Source organism: Stegostoma tigrinum, chromosome 1, assembly GCF_030684315.1.
Source record: "Stegostoma tigrinum isolate sSteTig4 chromosome 1, sSteTig4.hap1, whole genome shotgun sequence".
In the NCBI taxonomy this organism is placed as follows: domain Eukaryota; kingdom Metazoa; phylum Chordata; class Chondrichthyes; order Orectolobiformes; family Stegostomatidae; genus Stegostoma; species Stegostoma tigrinum.
Window position 1 is genome coordinate 98,217,925 of NC_081354.1, and position 21,896 is coordinate 98,239,820.

The 21,896-nt window shown below is 41.4% G+C and overlaps 1 protein-coding gene across 5 annotated transcripts in view; it reads right to left on the bottom strand.

Annotated features, from left to right (window-relative positions):
- The window catches only part of rfc1 (replication factor C (activator 1) 1), an 81,497-nt gene that overhangs the window by 7,810 nt on the left and 51,791 nt on the right, over positions 1-21,896 (bottom strand). For 4 of the 5 annotated variants that reach the window (XM_048546043.2, XM_048546031.2, XM_048546021.2 and 1 more), the window contains exons 14-21: positions 18,699-18,808; positions 15,973-16,087; positions 15,770-15,855; positions 8,285-8,422; positions 7,735-7,830; positions 6,244-6,342; positions 4,970-5,124; positions 3,726-3,843 (exon numbers count right to left, since the gene is read on the bottom strand). In XM_048546043.2, coding sequence (XP_048402000.1) covers positions 3,726-3,843; positions 4,970-5,124; positions 6,244-6,342; positions 7,735-7,830; positions 8,285-8,422; positions 15,770-15,855; positions 15,973-16,087; positions 18,699-18,808 — 917 coding nt within the window. The other variant, XM_048546060.2, reaches the window with a different exon arrangement.

Below are 21,896 nucleotides of genomic sequence, written 5' to 3' on the forward strand. Positions count from 1 at the left end.
CAGCACAGGCATTTTATACAATTCTTTAATACCTCAATATCAAATGTAGAAATGATCCTTCAATGGATTTCCCACCACTTCTTCATTTTAATAGTTTGGTTCACCGGTTGTCTGGCCAGTTTCTATGTACAGGTAGCAATCTGCTTAGTTTCTTTCATTTACTTGCAGAATAAGAATTTCTGCATAAATAGCAGGTCATTTAAAATGATTGGAGACACCTTCATGCTATGCACAGAAAACCCAGCAGGGCAAGTGGCAGAGCAGTGGAATATTTGGCTGACTGCACTTTACTAAAGTTCATTGCAAAAAAGTTGCAACTCTTAAATTAGTTTTTCTCTCTTGAAGGATGGGTGGTAGAAATGGTGAACATTAATATGCAATTGTCCCCAGTCATAATTTGATGGATGGGAGGAGATAACCTTCCTGTCACAATTCATTATACGTAATGGAGGCCGGCTCTTGAACTCCAGCACTAGCGAAGCTCCTCTTTTTGCATGGACATTGCGACCTTTCATCAGATCGTGCACCTGCAGCTCTGGGATAATCAATAAGCATATTTGCATGTTAAGGCAGGCAGACAGATGCACCAACTGGCCAACGTGTCATTCTAGGTCTGTCCACTCAGGTTTCACCAATGCAAAAACTGGTTTCTAACAACATAACAGGTACAAAACCTTAGCAGCCTTGCTGAAAATAAAGATGCAGGTGAGGAAAGTGCTACGTTTGACAGTGCTCAATAATGTAAATGTTAAAAAGAGAAGGTAAAAGAATAAGCAGAATGAAATATAGAAAAAAAACATAAGTGAGTGCTCTTGATGCAGACCATCAAAAGGCAGGTATTATGAATATGCTTGTTGATGCACGTCATACATGGAAATTCGTTAAATTACAAGTAACGATAGTGGTTGATGCAAGCTACTCAAACTGAAGGAATATAAACAGCAGTGTACAGCTAGGGTCAACATTAGAATTACAACATATTGCAAGAAGGCAGGACAGGGGGAGCAAGATCAAAAAAAGCAGACAGCAATTGTTAAGAATAAACTTTAGAAGAGCAGAAGAGAAAACAGACAAGGTCAGCTAGGAACTTGAATGCAAACTAGCAATGTACATAGAAGATTAGCTAGGACAAATTTGGACCCTTTGAGGAGACAGGAGAATTTATAATGGAGAACAGCAAAACGGCAATGAAACCAAGCAGTTACTTCACTGATGGTATAGACAGTCTCACAGAAATACGAGGTGACTAAAGGACTGGTGAAAGTGAGGAATCAGAAGAAAATATCATCGGTAAAAGGGATAGGATTTGACAAGTTAACTAAATAGAAAATGATAAATTCCCCAAAGCAGATAAAGTTTACTTTTCCTTTCTATCACTCGGGGGATGTGGACATCGTTGGCTGGACCAGCTTCTCCCGAGTTGCCCTTCAGAAGGTGGCAGTGAGCTGTCGTCTTGAACCACTGCAGTCCATATGCTCTAGATAGACCCACAATGCCATTAGGGAAGGAATTCAAGAATGATGAAGGAAATGGTTAAAGAGATAGCAAATAGATTGGTGGTCAGGTTTTAAAATTCTACAGATTCTGAGAAGGCTCCTGGGTACTGGAAATATCAATGTAACCCTATTATTGAAGGAGAGGGGAAGAGCGAGAAAGGAGAACAACAGACCTGTTAGCTTGACATTTGCATTAGGAAAGATGTCAGCATGCACTATAAAGAATGTGATAGCAACATTTAAAGAAATAGTAAAGTTGGATAGAGTCAACATGGATTTATGAAAAAGAAATTATATCAAAGATTTTTTGAGGAAGTTGCCCATAACATAGGTGAACGGGGAACCTGCTGATGTAGTGGATGTGAATTTTCAGAAGTCTTTTCATAAGGTCCCACATAGGAAGTCAGGGACTGGAACTGGGAGAAATATTATAGTTTGTATTGAAAAATTGCTTAAAAGATAGAAAGCAACAGTGTAGGAATAAACAGATCCTTCTCAGGACTGACAACGGTAACTGGCAAAGGTGCAACACCTGCCCGTTTACCTCGTCCCTCCCCAGTATCCAAGGGCCCAAACGTACCTTCCAGATGAAGCAACACTTCACTTGCACTTCCCAGAAACTAGCCTACTGCATTCGCTGCTCACAATGTTACCTCCTCTACATTGGGGAAACGAAGCATAGACTGGGTGACCGCTTCACAGAACATCTACGTTCTGTTTGCAAAAAAGACCCTGAGCTACCCGTTGCCTGCCACTTCTACACACCACCCTGGTCCCTGGCCAACATGTGTGTCTCTGGCTTACTGCAGTGTTCCAGCGAAGCTCAACACAAGCTGGAAGAACAACACCTCATTTTCCACTTGGGGACCCTGCAACCCTCCAGAATCAATACAGGTTTCAATAATATTAGGGCCTAAACTCAATCACATCCTAGCTCCCTACCCCACACACCAGGCCTTATCACACAGCCTGCCACTACACACCACCCGTTGTTAGTCACCAGCTGTCCCCATTAACAACTATTCTCACTCCCAGCCAGATCGTTATCAACTCCTTTCTCTGTCCTACTGTTCTTCTACCTCTTTAGGCTCTGTCCTATCATTTACTCCCTACCTAACCCCCTCCCTATTTTCTGCATATAAAGTGACATTTTCCCAGCTACCGTCAGTTCTGAGGAAGGGTCACTAGACCCAAAACGTTAACAGAGTTTTTTCTTCAGAGATGCTGCCATACCTGCTGAGTTTTTCCAGCAACTTCTGTTTTTGTTGCAAGATTTCAATATTTTGGATGTGAGTTTGCTCGCTGAGCTGGAAGGTTAGTTTTCAGACGTTTCATCACCATTCTAGGTAACATCATCCGTGAGCCTCCGATGAAGCTTCATCGGAGGCTCACTGATGATGTTACCAAGAATGGTGATGAAACGTCTGAAAACTAACCTTCCAGCTCAGCGAGCAAACTCACATCCAGAACCTCAACCTGAGCTACAAATCTTCTCAAAACTTGCTATTTCAATATTTGGTGATATCAAAGGGGGTGGGAATGCAAATTGTAGGGAGTCGAGGTGGTATCAATATGACTGACTAATTGAACGGGCTTGAACGTGGCAGATGGAATATATTGTGAAATGAGTGTGAAGTTACTCAGCAACAGGTTGGGAAGTGCAGCATGTTCGGAGGAATATGGATGTCCTTGTTCATGAGTCACTAAAAGAATTAACTTGGGTTCTGAAAACGTATCACTGGACTCTGAAATGTTATCTCCAATTTCTCTCCACAGATGCTGCCAGTCCTGCTGAGTTTCCCTAACAACCTTTGTTATTTTGTTTCTGAAGCTACTCAAAATCATCCAGGGCAATGAAGAACCACAACCGATATACAAAGGCAGCAGTGTGTACAATCTACAAGATGCACTGTAATTCACCAAGGCTCCTTGAACAGGACCTTCCAGAAGCCCATGACCTTTACCACCTAAACTGACAAGGGCATGCGATGTATGGGGCCACCATCTGAAAGATCCTCTCCAAGCCTCACACCTTCTTGCTGTTTCTTCACCTGCACTTGGTCACAATTCTGGAATTCTTTTTAAAAGCGTAGATATACCAACATCATTTGGACTGAAGTAATAGAGATGACAGTTCACCACCTGAGGAGCAATAAATTCCAGCCTCGTCAATGGCACTCATGCAAACATGAAAAGACACATTTTGTGATGTGTAACACCAACACTGACCTGGATAGGGAGCAGATTCCACATCTGCAGAGAACGAATTCTTTTATCAACAAGATCCCCATCACAGATACTTTCTGCTGTCTTACTCAAAAGCATGAGGTGTTTCTTCATGTTTGTTCTAAAACATAAGCATAGAGCAATACTTCTGACAGCAGCAACTGAAAGTGGTTTCAGTGACTATATTTGCCATTAAACTGGCAAAAGGTGAATAAAATGCTGGGGAAAGACACCTGAGAACATCCAGATGAACGCTTAAGTAAAAGATTTAAAACAGACAATGAAAGCAATGAAACACAACAGGTATCTAAACTACCGGACACAAGGGTTTAGACACAAAACTACATCTATTTGAAATGGCGCTTAGTATTGTAATTTTAAAGTTCATTTGGTGCAAATAGACGGCTATTAAAAAAAAATAAAAATGGCGAATTCCTGTTATTCACCCCAAAACATGCCTCTGCCTAGCTCCCTAAGATAACCACTGCAGTGTTGGGTAAAAACTCCAGTTTGTGATTTTACAGTTTCAGATATTGTCCTTCAATCCCTTCCTGCAGTGCATTCGGAGCAGGATGACATCACTATAAAATAACTACACATTACGTAAATAGATTAGTGTCATACAAACTTTATACAGCTCTGTCCAGCTGAGATATCACCATCATGGTCACATGAAGGCAATGATTCAAAAACTGAGTAAAATCACATACACACCCCTTAAATTTGCTATTCCTAACAATTAAACTCAGTTTGGGCAGAGGTTCCCCGATACTATTTCAATATGGGTCCTTACAGCATTCTATTTGCTTATTGGATCACTTTTCAATCTTCATCAGTAGTTATTTTCACTGGCAAATCACTAAATTAACAGATAATCTCAGCTAACTGTATTATCACACCCAGAATAACTTCATTCTGACAACAGTCGAGGCCAAAGCATCGTATGTTTTCGACATGGAAACGGATATAGCTCTTAAGATTAAAGGCAAAGTTGCAGGGCAAAATTGGGAGCAAGACACTGAGTAAGATCAGTCAGGATCATATCGAATGGTGTAGCAGGTTTGAAAGGCCAAATGCCTTAGTCCGATGGCCATGAGTTGAGAGAACACAAGCATTCCAGCCTGTACAGCACTTCACCATTTCCCTTAAAAAACAGAACATTCAAAATAAAAATGTATGTACAAGATATTCTGTGAAATGTAAAACAACTGAACAAAGGGCGAGCAGATTAATATTCGGCTACTTACCCAGCAGCTGCGGGCTTCATATGCAAATAGTTTTCTTGCACAAACAGTGGCGCTATTGAGTAATCGTGGAAGAAAAGGTCAGATTTGTCAATCAGACTCATATGGGCAGTCTCCTCTCCAGTAGCAAATACTTTTCTCACGACATCGAATGGACCCTGAAATCAGAATATCGACATTTTTGTGTAAGAAATATCCACATGGATTTTTAAGCATATGAAAGTGAAACAGTGCATTTATCTAATGGAATATCCACAAGGTATTTTCTTTTTCAACATTCGCTCAAAGTATTGTGATAATCACAAATACTATTCACAATTGTACTAAACTAGGCAAAAAGTGAAGTGCGATTTTCCAATACATTTATTGTTCAGTTTATACCCTATTCCCCTTCGCAGTTTTTCCTGGGAACACCAGTACGTGACCCCGCATGGTGGCTCAGCGGTTAGCACTGCAGCCTTACAGCGCCAGGGACCCAGGTTCGATTCCAGCCTCGGGTAACTGTCTGTGTGGAGTCTGCACATTCTCCAGGGGTCTGCGTGGGTTTCCTCCAGGTGCTCCGGTTTCCTCCCACAGTCCAAAGATGTGCAGGCTAGGTGGATCGGCCATGCTAAATTGCCCATAGTGTTCAGGGGTGTGTGGGTTATAGGGGCATGGGTCTGGGTCTGGGTGGGATGCTCCAAGGGGCGGTGTGGACTTGTTGGGCCAAAGGACCTGTTTCCACACTGTAGGGAATCTAATCTAAATTGGGAGAAGGTAGCATAGCAGTCATGTCACTGGACCAGTAATCCAGAAGTCCGACTAATAATCTGGAGACACAGGTTCAAAATCTCATCACGACAGCTGGTGGAGTTTAAATTCAATTAATGAATTGAAAATCAGTCTGGTAACCATTGCTGACTGTCATAAAGAACTTTATTTACTAATGTGTTGGAGGGAAAGAAAGCAGCCAATATATCTGGTCTGATTTACTCATGACTCCAGACCCACAGCAATGTGGCTAATCCATAACTGGCCTAGCAAGTCACTCAGTTCACAGGCAACTGAAGACAAACAACATGCTGCCCAGTATTAACAACAACACTCCTGAACAGAAAACTCATGAAGACAACTCAACAAACTGTACTAATCAAACGCAAATATTCGTCAGTGCTAGGTCACAAACTCACACTTGTTTGCAGGGGAGCCCAAACACAAAATTTCATACCTACCACAATAATTCTGCTTCCACAATCTGTGCAACAATAAAGAGCAAACTGTCTAAATGATGGCCTCACCAGTTTAGTATCTTTCCTTGTCTTGCTGCCATTTTCTTTTGCTTGATCATAGGTCAAAGCCTTGTTCTCTACACACCACATACTGAGATTATGCAGAACCTAGAAAACATGGGAAAAGGAAGACATACAAGTGACAAGGTCAACGATGTCAAAACATTTAGGAATCATGCTGAGTTTGTGACAGAGAAAAGCGTAAAGGGGAAGGTATCATCCACCGACACTTCCGCCATCTACAATCCGACCCCACCACCCAAGCTATTTTTCCATCCCCACCCTTGTCTGCCTTCCGGAGAGACCACTCTCTCCGCGACTCCCTTGTCCGCTCCACACTGCCCTCCAACCCCACCACACCCGGCACCTTCCCCTGCAACCGCAGGAAATGCTACACTTGTCCCCACACCTCCTCCCTCACCCCTATCCCAGGCCCCAAGATGACCTTCCATATTAAGCAGACGTTCACCTGCACATCTGCCAATGTGGTATATTGTATCCACTGCACCCGGTGTGGCTTCCTTTACATTGGGGAAACCAAGCGGAGGCTTGGGGACCGCTTTGCAGAACACCTCCGCTCGGTTCGCAACAACTAACTGCACCTCCCAGTCGCAAACCATTTCAACTCCCCCTCCCATTCCTCAGATGACATGTCCATCATGAGCCTCCTGCAGTGCCACAATGATGCCACCCGAAGGTTGCAGGAACAACAACTCATATTCCACTTGGGAACCCTGCAGCCCAATGGTATCAATGTGGACTTCACAAGCTTCAAAATCTCCCCTTCACCCACTGCATCCCAAAACCAGCCCAGTTCTTCCCCTCCCCCCACTGCATCCCAAAACCAGCCCAGCCTGTCTCTTCTTCCCTAACCTGTTCTTCCTCTCACCCATCCCTTCCTCCCACCCCAAGCCACACGTTCATTTCCAACCTACCACCTCGTTCTGCCTCCTTGACCTGTCCGTCTTCCCTGGACTGACCTATCCCCTCCCTACCTCCTCACCCATACTATCCTCTCTATCTATCTTGTTTTCATCTTCGGTCCGCCTCCCCCTCTTTCCCTATTTATTCCAGTTCCTTCTCCCCATCCCCCTCTCTGATGAAGGGTCTAGGCCCGAAACGTCAGCTTTTGTGCTCCTGAGATGCTGCTGGGCCTGCTGTGTTCATCCAGCTCCACACTTTGTTAAAATTTTATTTGTTCCTATTTTCAATAGATTCTGGGAGTTATATACAAATGACAAATACTGCATTTTAAGCAATTAAACACCCCAATACTGAAAACCAAGAGTAGGAAACAGTCATGTTATAAAGCACTTGCTGCCAATAGGTGGTAACAATGACAATGACACAGATCCAGTTAAAAAAACTTAAATTGAGGTAGCGAGGAAATACCTGCAAACTGACAGCTCTGCAACCTATTATTTTACAGTCTTGCATTACACAAAATACAAGCATTTTGCTGTCAATTCCAGTGATATGCCAACATTTCAGTTCACTAACCTGTCTGATGTCCTGATTTGCTGCAAGTATAATTTCATTCAGAGCTGGAGGGGGAATCTTCAAGCCTTCTTTAAAAGCAACAGTCATCATTGCGCCCTGAAAGAAAGTGACTTACAGAAGTGATCAGAGGGTCATTTTATCAGCATTTTGTACAGAAACATTGCAGACTGAATGAATTTTATTTTTGGTGTAGTTATAGGACGATGTAAAATAACTAATCTGTGATACAATGCTGCCTTTGTCACTGCTAAAGCAGCCAGGTCTATGACGGTCACAGAGTAGAACGGGAACTAATTTCCAGTTCACCATTCACCCAGTATTTGTGATACTCCCAGTTTCTCAATAAATACAGCAAAATGGGGCAAAAATCTGATGGTTGAGAATAGAGGCAGGGTTGAGACTGAAGGCACAATATATAAATCAGAACAATCAACATTACTACCCTTAAAGCAAAACAACCAGTACATGAAAGTTTAAGCAATCAGGAAACCCCGCAGTGGCAGAATACATATCACTTGACACAACAGGTAAACAGCTAATCAAGTCCCACCTTGATTTGTTCGACTCGAGGCCGCTGAAAGCGGAGGTCAAAGCAGTAATTGGCCAGTGAACGGATCTTGGGATGATTTCGGTCATTACATATACAGAGAATAGGAACTTTGGTCTGTTTAATGAGAGAAATCATTTCCTGGAAAAGGAAAAAAAAATCCAAAATTATAACCAGCCAGTCAGTCAACATCCAAATCTCCACTGAACTCAAAGCACTCTTCATTTCCAGTCCAAACATGGTTAGACATCCTCGGAAAGGATTTTCCAGGTGTTCCATTCCTTAATTAGTTTGATTTTTATCAGGAGAACAGAGTTTTTTTTGGTAGTATATACTGTGGAAACATATTAGATGGATTTCTGGTTTATTGCTTTTGTCACGATTGCAACTTTAACAACAATTGCTAAATACAGATCATGAACATAAATTCAGGTTAAAGTGATTAATGTGTGTAACACAATGATAATTTGGAATGTGGGTTTTCAAAAGTAGAAGCAAATATAATTTTGGTTTCAGGGTTTCTGTAAGGATAACTATTTCTCAACAAAGGGTCAAAGTTACTTGGAACAATGAACTAAACATAACTTTGAAGGAATCCTCTAACTTAAGTGCCTAGCAAGATACCCATAAGGTTAACTGAAGAAATGCTTACAATGCTGTGTTTTATGACATACAAAAATTATAACAGCCAAGGGCTGCTCGTAGCTTAAAGAGAATGAGGTTTTATCTCAGAAAATCAGCATATGTGCAGATGGGCGCTTTGTTAGATGGTAGAGACAATTTGTATAAGTCTTCTAGATGTCAGAACTGAAGGAATCTGGGAAACAAAACAGGAAACATTCAAAAAGAGAACACAGACGAAAGCATCATACAGGTTGAAAGTGGAGAATACATTAAAAAGACTGCATTAAAAGGAACTTCATCTGAATGCATGCAGTATTGCAACAAAGGTTTACGATTTGTTTGCACAAATTAAGATAAATGGACATGATTTAACTGCTGTAATGAAGACATGGTCAAACAGTGACAAAAATATCCAAGGATATTCTACATTTAGGAGGCATAGACCAAAAAAGGAAAAGAAGAGGTAGCACTCCTAACATGAAGCAACATCAGTACATTAATAACAGAGGATTTTCAATGAATCAAGATATAGAATCAGTTTAGATGGAACTAAGAAACACCGAGGGAAAGCAAATATTAGCGGGAATTGTTTAGAAGATAACAAACTAGTCTCAATACAAAACAAAGAACTGCAGATGTTGAAGATCTGAAATAAAAACAGAAATTTCTGGAGGAATTCAGCAGGTCTGGCAGCAAGTAGGGACAGAATGCAGAATTAATGTTTCGAGTCCAGCAACTCTTCTTCAGAACTCAAGGTAGCACTAATTCTGGACACATTATAAAAATCAGGAAATCAGAGATTTGTGTAATACAGTAATAATTGTCGACTTCAATTTGCATATAGTCTGGGTCAACCAAATCAGATACGGAGGATGAATTCCTGTAGTGTGTACAAGATGCATTTCAGGAAAAGTACATTCAGAAGTGAATGAGGTATGGAGCTATTTTAGATTTGGCATCGTGTATTCAGAAAGGGCTAATTCATAACTTCGCTATAAAATGCCTTTTGGAAATACTGACCATAATACAACAGAATTTTACAGGAAGAGCTAATGCATTATTGTACATTCTAAAACTAAAATCATTGTCACAGATTCCTAAAGATGTACAGCACGGAAACAGTCCCTTCGGAATCGCCAGCTTCCACAGCCTTCTGTGTTTTAGAGAAAGCACCATCTAAAGAATAAAAAGGTACCCATGGCATGACTAGTGACTATTCTTGACAGAAGAATCAACAGAGAAGACCTTCCTGATGGAAGAATCAATTGAGAAGGGTCAGAACATACCAGAACACATGTAACCTGGCTGTAATTTTGAGAAACTAAATTTTTATTTATTATATATGTATAGAAAAGTGAGACATATTTGTTGGAACAGCATATCATTTGGATCTTGTTTTATTCAGGAATAGTTTGTAGTTACAAGGGGTTTATTCGGTTTGTTAATAGTTTAGTTAATTTGCTCACTGTTAAGAGTTAGATAAATAAATTGTTACTTATTGATTTTCGAGTGAGTGTCAGGAATTTACTTTATTTAACCACTAACTTGCTGAAAAGCAGGTTACACCACTTTTCACACTCCTTTTACAGATTATGAAGCGAGGTACTCCTCATTGGGTATTTTGATTTTAGTTCTGAGGGTCAAACTCAACTTTATAACAGTATTATACTCTGTACGTTCATACACAAGCCCAGTAACCCTGATTTGCATGCTATTGCTTCTGGTTTACTCAGGACCCACCTATTGACTTACTTACTCTAGTGTTGCCTATCTCTTTCAATAGTCCATGTATCTTGATATTCTTTTCTGAATTTTCTCCCCATTCCCATAATTTTCTTTTCTGGTAGAGCATAATTAATCCTGTTACAATAACTCACAGGGATGATGATATGGAGTCAGTAGTTCAAATTCGAGACATGGGCGAAATGCAAATTCAACAAAATATACAATTAATTTATCAGCAAATATCTTTGCCAGAGCAAAAAACTCAACTTGTTTACCAATGAGGTAGGAACCTGTAACACTCGCGAGACTAACTGCAGGTGACCCCAGTTACACTGATTCTCAATGCTTCAATGGCAAATAGAAATAAGCAAGATCCTGCAGGGGGCAAGTGCATTTTCCATATATAATTTCACTGAAACAGCAGCTTCCTGTTCTTTTTTCAAATTATATATTCACTCATGGGATGTGGACATCATTAGTTGAGTCACCATTTTATTGCCTGTCCAGAGTTGCCCTTGAGAAGGCAGTGGTGGAGCAGCCTTCTTGAATGACAGCAGCCAGTGTGCGGTGGGTTGACTCACAATGTCCTTAGGGAGGGAATTCTAGGGTTTGGATCCAGTGACAGTAAAAGAACGGCAAATTATTTCCAAGTGAGGATGATAAGTGGTTTGGAAAGAATCTTGCAAGTAGTGGTATTCCCACGTATCTGCTGCCCTTGTCCTTCTAGACTGAAGTGATCATGGGTTTGGAAAGTGCTTGCTGTCTATGGATTTAGTAAATTTCTGTAGTGCATCTTGTAGAGAATACACTGTGGTTACTGACCATCAGTGGCAGTGGGAGTGGATACAGTGCCAATCAAGCAGGCTGCTTTGTTCTGGATTATGTCAAGATTCTTGAGTGTTGCTGGAGCTGCAAACATCACACTGTGTATTCCATCACAGTCCCAAACTGTGCCTTGTTGGTGGTGGACAGGCTTTGGTGAGTCAGGAGTTTAGTTTCTCACTGCAGTATTCCTCACCTCTGACCTGCTCTTGTATTTATATGGCGAGTCCAGTTGGGTTTCTAGTCAGAGGTAACTAAGGAGGTTAATGGGTCAGGGTGGGGTTGAGGGGGGGTTCAGTGATGGTAACACCATTGGATGCCAGCGGCAGTGGTTAAACTGCCTTTTATTGAAGATGGTCATTGCCTGGTATTTGTGTGGCACAAATGTTATTTATCGACCCAAGCTCTAGCATTGCCCAGGTCTTGTTACATTTGAAAATGGACTGCTTCAGTATCTGAGGAGTCACAAATGGTGCTGAATGTGATGCAATTATCAGCAAACACACACGTCTGACCTTGTGATCAAGGGAAGTTCATTGATTGAGCAGGTGAAGATGGTTTGGCCTAGGAAACCACCCTCAGAAACTTCTGCAGAATTGTCCCAAAGCCAAGGTGACTGACCTCCAATAACAACTATCCTCTACGTGCCAAGTGTGACACCAACTAGGGGAGAGTTTGCTCCATGATTCGCACGGATTCCAGTTTTTCTACGCCTCCTTAATGCCATAGTCAGTTAAATGCAGCGTCTTTGTCAGGGGCCATCACTCTCACCTCACCTCAGAAATTCAGATCTTCAGTCTGTGTTAGAATCAAGGCTGCAATGAGGTCAGAAACAGAGGTCTGGCAGAACCCAAACTGGGCGTCACTGAGCAGGTTACTGCTAAGCAAGCGATGCTTGATAGTACTATAGACTGTGTCATCTATCACTTTAATGATAATCGACAGTACGCTAATGGAATGGTAATTAGTAGGAGACAATAAGGACTGCAGATGCTGAAAACCACAGTCTAGAGGTTTGAGGCTGAAAAAGCACAGGTCAGACAGCATCTGAGGAGCAGGGAAGTCAATGTTTCGGGTCAAAACCCTTTGTTAGGGCTGGGGTGAGGGTGGGGAGCCCTGAAATAAATAAGAGGGGTGTAGGGCTATAGGAGGGTAGGACAGATGATGATTGGTAGATGCGGATAAGGAGTTATTGGGATTGGTCCTTGGGGAGAGTGGAGTAGATAGGTGAGTAAAAAGATGCGTACATTAGGTTAGGTCAGGACAGGACTGGACAGAAGGTGGAGAGCTGGACATGGGATAAGGCTGGGTGTGGAGGGATTTCGAAACTGGTGAAGTCAATATTAAGACCTTTGGGCTGTAAGCTTCCAAGGCAAAATATCACCTGTTGGTTCTCTAGTTTACGTCAAGGAGGGCAAGGATGGACATGTCATCAGGGGAATGCGTTGGGAAATTAAAATGGATGGCAACCTGAAGGTTAGGACTGTTGTTGTGTGCAGAGCGCAGATGCTCCATGAGCCAGTCCATGAGTGTGCGTTTGGTTTCCCTAATATAGAGGGGGCCACATCAGAAGCAATGGATACAACAGATCAGGTTGGATGAAGTGCAGGTGAATCTCTGCTGGAAGTATTGTTTGAGGCCTTGGATGGAGGTGAAAAGGAAGGTGTGGGGGCATGTGTTGCACCTCTTGCGGTTGCAGGGAAAAGGTACCAGATGTGGTGGCGGAATTGGTGGAGAGTGTAGAACTGACAATGGAATCACGGAATGAACGTTCCCTGTGCAAAGCCAACAGTTGTTGGTTTGGGGGGGGGGGGGGGTGCGGTTGAGGGGTAATAACTTTCTGGTGGTGAGGTCTGATTGCAGATGGTGGAAAGGTTGGAGGATGATGCATTGGATTCAGAGGTCAATGGTTTGGAGGGTGGGATGGGGTTTGAGGGCAGAAGCGCAGGAAATGGAGAAAATGCTGTAGAGGGCATTCTAATTATAGGGGAGGGGAAATTACAATCCCTAAAGCAGGATACAAGACAGAAGCAGAAATGAAACCATTCAGCCCATCGAGTCTGCCCCACTATTCAATCATGGCTGATAAATTTCTCAACACCATTCTCCTGCTTTCTCCCCGTAACCCTTGATCCCCTTGACAATCAAGGGCCCATCGATCTCGGTTTTAGATATACTTAATGACCTGGCCTCCACAGCCTTCTGGCTGAAGACATTTCTCCTCATCTCCATTCTAAAAAGGTCTTCTGTTTACTCTAAAGCTGTACCCTTGGGTCATAGTCTCTCCTACCAATGGAAACGTCTTCCCAACATCCACTCTGTCCATGCCATTCAGTATTCTGTAAGCTTCAATTAGATACCCCGTCATCCTTCTAAACCATAGAGTATATACCCAGAGACTTCAAACAATCCTCTTATGTTTTATATTCCTGGAACCATTCTTGTGAACCTCCTCTGTATCTGCTCCAGGGCCTGTACATCTTTCCTGAGATATGCGGCCCAAAACAGCACACAATACTCTAAATGTGGACTGACCAGAGCCTTATAGAGCCTCAGAAGTACATCCCTGCTTTTATATTCAAGTCCTTTCAAAATAAACGCCAAAGTGGCATTTGCCTTTCTAACTACTGACTCATCCTCCAAGTTTCCTTTGAGAGAATCCTGGACTAAAACTCCCAAGTCTCTGCACTTCAGACTTCTGAATTTTCTCCCTATTTAGAAAATAGTCCATGCTTTTATTCTTACCAAAGTGCATGACCTCACACTTTTCCACACTGTACTCCCTCTGCCACTTCTTTGCCCACACTCCTAACCTATCCAAATCCCTCTGCACCCTCCCTACCTCTTAAATACTACCTGTCCCTCTAAGTAGCTTTGTATCATCTGCAAACTTAGCCAGAATGCCCTCAGTTCCTACATCTAGAACATTAACGTATTTAGTGAAAGGCTGTGGTGCCAACACTGACTCTAATGGAACACCACTTATCACCAGCTGCCATCCTGAGCGGACCCTTTTAACGCCACTCTGCTTTCTGCCAAACAGCCAGTCTTCTTTTCATGCTAGCAACTTGCCTCTAACACCATGGGCCCTTATCTTGCTCAGCAGCATCTTGTCAAAGACGTTCCTGAAGTCCAGGTGGATTATATCCATTGGCTCTCTTTTGTCTAACTTGCTCATTACTACCTCAAAGAGTTCTGAAAGACTTTTCAGGCATGATCTGCCCTTGAAAAAGCCATGCTGACTTTGCTCTATTTTACCATGCACTCCCACGGTATTCAGGAATCTCATCCGTCACAATGGACTCTCAAATCTTATCCATGGCCGAGGTCAGGCTAATCGGCCTGTAATTTTCAGTCTTTTGACTAACTCCCTTTTTAAACAGCGGTGTCGTGTTAGAAATTTTCCAGTCCTCTGGTATCCTCCCTTACTCCAGTGATTCCTGAATCTGGGGTGTCCTGGCGTGGAATGCCTCATCACAGGAGCAGATGCAACAGAGGCAGAGGGATAGCATTTTTGCAGGAGGGTGGTGAGAGGTGGTATAGTCGAGATAAGCGGTCAGGTTGGAACTGTGTTGTCTCTCGTTCCACGACATACCTGGGCAATTTTCTGTCTTGTCAGGTAGATCGAGTATTGTAACAGTGGTGGGACAGCTTGTCTGGGGACTGAAAAATTCTGCACCACAAGTTTTCAGTATTATTGCAGAAGTATTATCGGGGTCCAAGCCTTTTGCAATATCCAACGTCTCCAACTGTTTTTTGGAATCACGTGGACTGAATCAAATCATCTAAGGACTAGCATCTGTGATGCCGGCAATTACCAGAGGAAGCGAAATGGATTATCCATTCAGCACTTTAGGGCGAAGACTGCTGCAGGTGCTTCAGCCTTATCTTTTGTGGTGAGCTCTTCGATCACTGCTGACAGCAATAGTTGTGGAGATTCTTTATCCAAGTTGTTTGTTTGGCTGACACCAGACACAACAGGTTGCGGTAGGATTGTTGAGTTTAGATCTAACCCACTGGTTGTGGGCTGGCTTGCTACTGTTTGTTATGCAAGTAGATCTGTTTGGTAGTTCACCAGGTTAACACCTGTGATGAATCAATACTACAGGTAAATCAGTAACATTTCACTGAGCCACTCAAGTTCATACCAATTACTATATGTAGGAAACACCATCCTGCAAATACAACAGAAAAGAGCAGCTCCCCTTTTCACAGTCACCAAGTGCTCAAACATAAACTAGACTTAGCATTTTAATAAAAATTGCCTGGGCGTAATTTAAACAAATAAGCTCCACATTAAATAAAACAAACTCTTACCTGTATCCCTCCCCTGTCCTCATTGCCAGCCATCCCATCCACCTCATCCATGATTAGCAAGTGTTTGGTGCTTACTGATGGTGCTCCTAAAAAGAAAGATGTAATTTAAAACACAGCAGAAAAGCTAGCTAGCTATTTGTTAACTGGTGCCAACAGTGTACTGGCAAATCCAATGTGGACTCACTTCATTCATCAGTACCCACCTAAGGAGAATCCTTTGATACTTGTATTGTTCAGTGACTCTGCTATCACTTCCTTCAGGGTGTTTTTGCTGCGAGTGACACTGGCATTAAGTTCAACATAGCTGTAGCCCACATCCTTCCACAAAAAACAAACTTGCATTGAATTATTTTTAAAAAGCAAACTTTTAACAAAACAAATGTTTAACATCTGTAATGCACTGCAGGAAAGCATGCAGGAGGCAGGTCCAAATCAAAGTACTTAATGTAGAATTGGACTGTTATCTGCAAAAGGGGAGCGTGCAGAGTTACAGGGAGAAGTCAGGAGAACAGCTCTGAGTGAACTACTAACACAGTAAACCAGCACAGTCCCAATGAACCTAATGGTCTCCTTCTATACTGTAACAATTCTATGACTGTGAGAACAAGCCACATAAGGAAATAATAATAAGGAAAGGTTGATCAAAGGTTTGGTCAAAGAGGTAGGTTGAAGGCGTGTCTTTAAGGAGGGACAGAGAGTATTCTGGAGCTAAACCAGTAATTAAAATCAAGCATAAACAAGAGGCCAGAAATAGAAACACAGAGGTCTTAAAAGAATGTGGAGCTAGAGAAGATGAGAGATTGAAAGGAGAAAGGCCATGGACAGATTTGAAAAACAAGGATGAGAATTAGTCAAGCAGTCAGGGGAACCGAACTTGGTACAAGACACAGGCAACTAAGTTTTGAATGACAATCAAGTTTACAGAGCGCAGCAGGTAGGCAAGCAGTCAGAGGTCTCGACCCGAAATGTCAGCTTTCCTGCTCCTCTGATGCTGCTGTGTTCATCCAGCTCTACACTGTGTTATCTCAGATTCTCCAGCATCAGCAGTTCCTACTATCTCTGGAAATAGTAGGAAACAGTTTGAATCAGACAAAGTCAATGTTTTCAGTCTGGAGGACAAAGATTTCAGGAAAGTGATAGAACGAAAGAAACGACGTGAGAACAATTATGCAGTAGTTTTGACTGCGCTGCATAATGGGGACAGGGCCTGATAGGGTGGGGGGTGTAGATTAATTTGGAAATTGAATAAGTATTTAACAGAAACAAACACTGTGTAAGAGCAAAGAATTGGAACTTAAGAGTCATGCAAAAGACCAGGCACAAAATGATCTCCGCAGGCCAAGCAGCATCTTAGGAGCACAAAAGCTTTTGTGCTCCTAAGATGCTGCTTGGCCTGCTGTGTTCACCCAGCTTCACACTTTGATATCTTGGATTCTCCAGCATCTGCAGTTCCCATTATCACAAAATGATCTCCTCCTGCTTTGTGCTGTTCTATGATTCCAAAAGGTCACAGCATTTGATGAGTCACAGCAATGGGTAATGGTGACAACAGGACATACCAAATCTTTGTCTATTTTCTGCACAAAGCTCTCTTCAAGATATATTTACTCCTTGTAGTGGTACAATTTCACAGATTCAAATGGTACTCCAATACCTCACTCAAAAGGTAACTCTTCATAGGAGCCTCAATCAGGATTACAGCAGGTTAATTCAGAGAAGGAAGCATTACTGTCAGTCATTTTCTGTCCTCCCCAACATGTGCAGTTCAACTCATTAGATAAGTTGACTTTGCGAACAAGAGAATTTTCGGAGGATTTTTTTTTTTAAAAAACCATTTAATCTTAGTATCGGTTTGATTAGATTTGTATAGCACACGGCTCAATACTTAAAAGTCAGAACTTCCCCATGCATCAACATTATTTTCACTAGCTAGAAACAGACTGCAACTCTGATAAAAGGGCTCCCAGAAATGTCTGTCACTGAATATTCCTAATGAATAATAAAACTATTTAATGAGTCATAGCAAAGTAACAAGTAAAACAACAAAGTCAACACAGCATCCAAGTGGAGAATAAGAAACTATTTCCCTATAGCTAGGTTTGCTTAAATAGGGACATATATTCAAAGTACTTGGCAAGAATAATGAAAGGGCAGTTGACACTTTTTTCATCTAGAACGTGGTGGATTCCTGGAAATACTTTCTGAAAGGGCAGTAAAGGCGATCAGATTTCTGCATGAATATTGTTTCTAAAGTTCAAGATAACAGGGTATTAAATGTAATCAATGCTTTTCTTGAGAATTGCTTGCAAGGTTGCATAAATCACTTGAAATATACATCAGTACTTGTGAATTTTTACTATAATCTATAAGGAGCTATGAAACCTCCACTAATGGCATCTTGCTAATTAGATGGAAATGAACAAAAATACAGCCTAGCTGTTAATGTGGCAACGGCTTATAATGGGATACAAAAATAGCAGGAGATTATAATAGCTAAATTTCTACACTACGGAAGTTCATTGCACTAAATGTTGGTGCATTAATCTTTCGCTAGATTTGCACCACCTGGCAGAAATTACTACTTTTTTTTCTTAGATGTTTGCAACTTTCTTTCCAGCAATGAAAATGCAAATGCTAGCAATCAGGATATTGTTGCTTGCAACCAACAAGACCTGTATGCTAAATCTAAATTAATTCAGGTGGATTAAAAGGTGCCCTGAAAACACAAGAGACTGACTGTCACATCCTAAAGTATTACTCCAGCTATGATTAAGAAACGTGACACAATTTATTTAAGATATCAAGTTGCCTCTCCCAGGCTTGATACCACAACTTTAGTGTTACTGTAAAATAAACTGCATTGTAACATGCAGCACATGTTAATCATACAAAGAAAAATACATTTAATGTTTGGATAAAGCTTTCTTACCTTACAGACTAGAGTAGCTGTAGTTGTTTTACCTACACCAGGAGGGCCGGACAGCAGTGCAGCTTTGAAACTTGAACCATCATCCTTTCCACCAAATTTGTTGGATTTCGCTGGACAAAAGGACATTAAAAATGTAACCACATGCTCTGCATTGCACAATTACTACAAAAAAAAACTATTTTCATACATTGTAAATGATCTGGAGATTCCCTCATTAGCAATTATTTCATTTCATGATCTCTCTATTGACTGTAACTAGCAAAACAACAGGTGGGAAATCAAAATAAATGTTTGCAAAGCAGTATGCTTTAATGATCTGGAATTCATTTTCTGAGAAGTTGCTGGAAGCAGAATCAATAGTTTCTAAAATGGAATTGAACATTATATACTGGTTTATCATAAAGAGAAAAGGAATGGGATTGATGAATAACTCTTTCAGCTCAGGCATGGCAGACTGAAATGGCCTCTATGCAGTATCATCCTATGTATTGTGTGGTTATTGTGAAACATCAGAAAAAATAAATTTTGGAAGAGAGATTGAATTGAATGGAAAAAAATTAGATTCTTACGACAATCGAAATCGTGCGCCAAGGGAGAAAACTGTTGTGTGAAATACAGATGTGGTTAAAAGCAGTGGTTGCTCTCATGAGAAATCACTGGATAAAATCGAAGGTCTGTCAAAAAGCAAATAGGACCTTAAGGGTGTTTAAAATACAGGAAACAGTCAGAGATTCAGGTGTTGACTTTAGCCTTCAATTATGAGAACTATGGAAACTGGACAAGTTTATTATAAATATATTATATTTTCTGAAGGGTCTAGGCCTGAAACGTCAGCTTTCCTGCATCTCTGATGCTGCTTGGCCTGCTGTGTTCATCCAGCTCTACACCTTGTTATCTACATTTATTATAAAAGTCAATCAATAAGAGGTGAACTGCTTTCTTCAAGTAAGGAAGGGCAGGAAAGGCTGCGTAACAGAAAACTTAACAGAATAATCAGTCACGAGGACAGAGATACTCCAAGGAGGGAAAACTGTTGAAACATTAAACAATAAATTAACCTGAAACAAACCAGAGTCTTGATCTCTCTTCACTCCTAAGTCAGACCAAAACCAAATAAATACCCAGACAACACTAAAAGAAAATATTGCAGATGTTGAAGGTCAAATAAGAACAGAAATGCTGAAAATATTCAGCATCTGTGGAGAGTGAATACACAAAGTTTTCTCACATGCAAGCTTTCAAAAGAACCCAAGGAGATACGCTGAAGATACACTGGCCTGAAAAGCTGCCAGGCTTGCTAAGTATTTCTGCCATATTTCATTTTATTTCAAACTACCAGATGAGTCTGCTAACAAATCTGGATTATGTAACTGCATCAACAAGCTAGTTCTACCTGTTATTACCTGGTACTTGTCCAAGAAACATATGTTTCCAATACGTAGAGATAATGGGAACTGCAGATGCTTAAGATTCCGAGATACCAAAGCGTGGAGCTGGATGAACACAGCAGGCCGAGCAGCATGTCATGAGCACAAAAGATGACGTTTTTGTCCATGGACGAAGGGTCTAGGCCCGAACCATCAGCTTTTGTGCTCCTAACATGCTGCTTGGCCTGCTGTGTTCTACCAGCTCCACACTTTGTTATCTCTGTTTCCAATACGTATCCAGGATGGCAGTAAATTTAAAGAGTTGATGCTGCCTTAGGGGCAATTTTTCATTTTCTGCAAGAATTTCAGTCATCTCTTTGTAACTAATTGCTGCGGCAGTGGATGAATTCGGAGAAAACTGGAAGAACCCCATGGATCCAATGGGGAGATGAAGCAAATAATAGTTCTCCTGGGTGGAGAAATGAGTTGTTCCCAGCCTACGTTTATAAGTGGCACACCTTAATATTCTGAAAGAAATCTTTAAATAATGTAGTTGAATAAGAAAAGGTTGATGGAATAATTTATGCTTCATCCTATGACATGCAGACCAAACTCCTGCATATTTTAAAAGACATGGTGACCAATTATCTCTGTACTCTTCAAAGCTCCAGCAGTTCAGTTAGGTTCAATGTGCATGAAAAAGCTGCACAACAGAAAAGGAGAAAGGCAAAATTCGAACCTGTAACAATTTCTCCAGCATTAAACACAAAAGTCATTTGGTGAAGTCATACAAAGGTGAGCCTGGAATCTAGACAGCAAAATGAAGTTGTTCACGATGCCGAGTATCTCTCAGTGGAGGCTGGTATGCAATGTCGATGTTTATTCTTTTCCCTGTCACTCACACATTCAAGTAGTCTAGTCATTTTGGAGAGAGTCACACCAGACTTGAAACATCGACCATTTCCTCTTGGAAGTTCAATCCCCACTTGAACCACCCTGTGTAAAAAATCTGCCCCTCATGTCTTTCTTAAATCTTTCCCCTCTCACCTTAACAATGTGCCCCTAGTCTTGAAATCCCCCATCCTGGGAAAAGGGCAACAACCATTAACTCTATCCATACCTCTCAGTATTTTGTAAATTTCTACAAAGGTTGCCTGTGGAAATAAAGTCCCAACCTTTTCTCTACAACGCAAGTCTTCCATAACCAACAACATCCTGATAAATCGCTTCTGAACCCTCTCCAGCTTAATAATGTCCTTCTTTTAACTGGGCAACCAGAACCGGACACAGTTTCCCCTGAAGAGGCCTCACCAATGTCCTGTACAACCACAATATTACTTCCCAACTCCTATATTCAAAGGACAGAGCAATGAAGGCAAGCATGCCAAATTCCTTTTTAACCATCTTGTCTATACATGACACAAACCTTAGAGAATTATGTACCTGCATCCCTAGGTCCCTCTGTTCTACACCACCACCCATAAGGTCCTACCATTAACTGTATTAGCCCTACCCGTGTTATTTGTACCAAAATGCAATATCTCGCATTTATCCAGGTTGACCTCCATCTGCCATTTTTCAGTCCACAGACCCATTTCATCAAGATCTCATTTTAATCATGGAAAACCTTCTTCACCGAATACCATACCACCAACTGTATCCACCAATACTTACTAACTATTCCTTCTGCATTCTCAGCTAAATTATTTACATTAATGATAGAGGACGCAGAACCAATCCCTGTGGAACACCACTGGTCACAGGCCTCCAGACCGAAAAGCAACCACCCCCATCACTATACTCTGTCTCCTACCAGTAAGCCAATTATGTA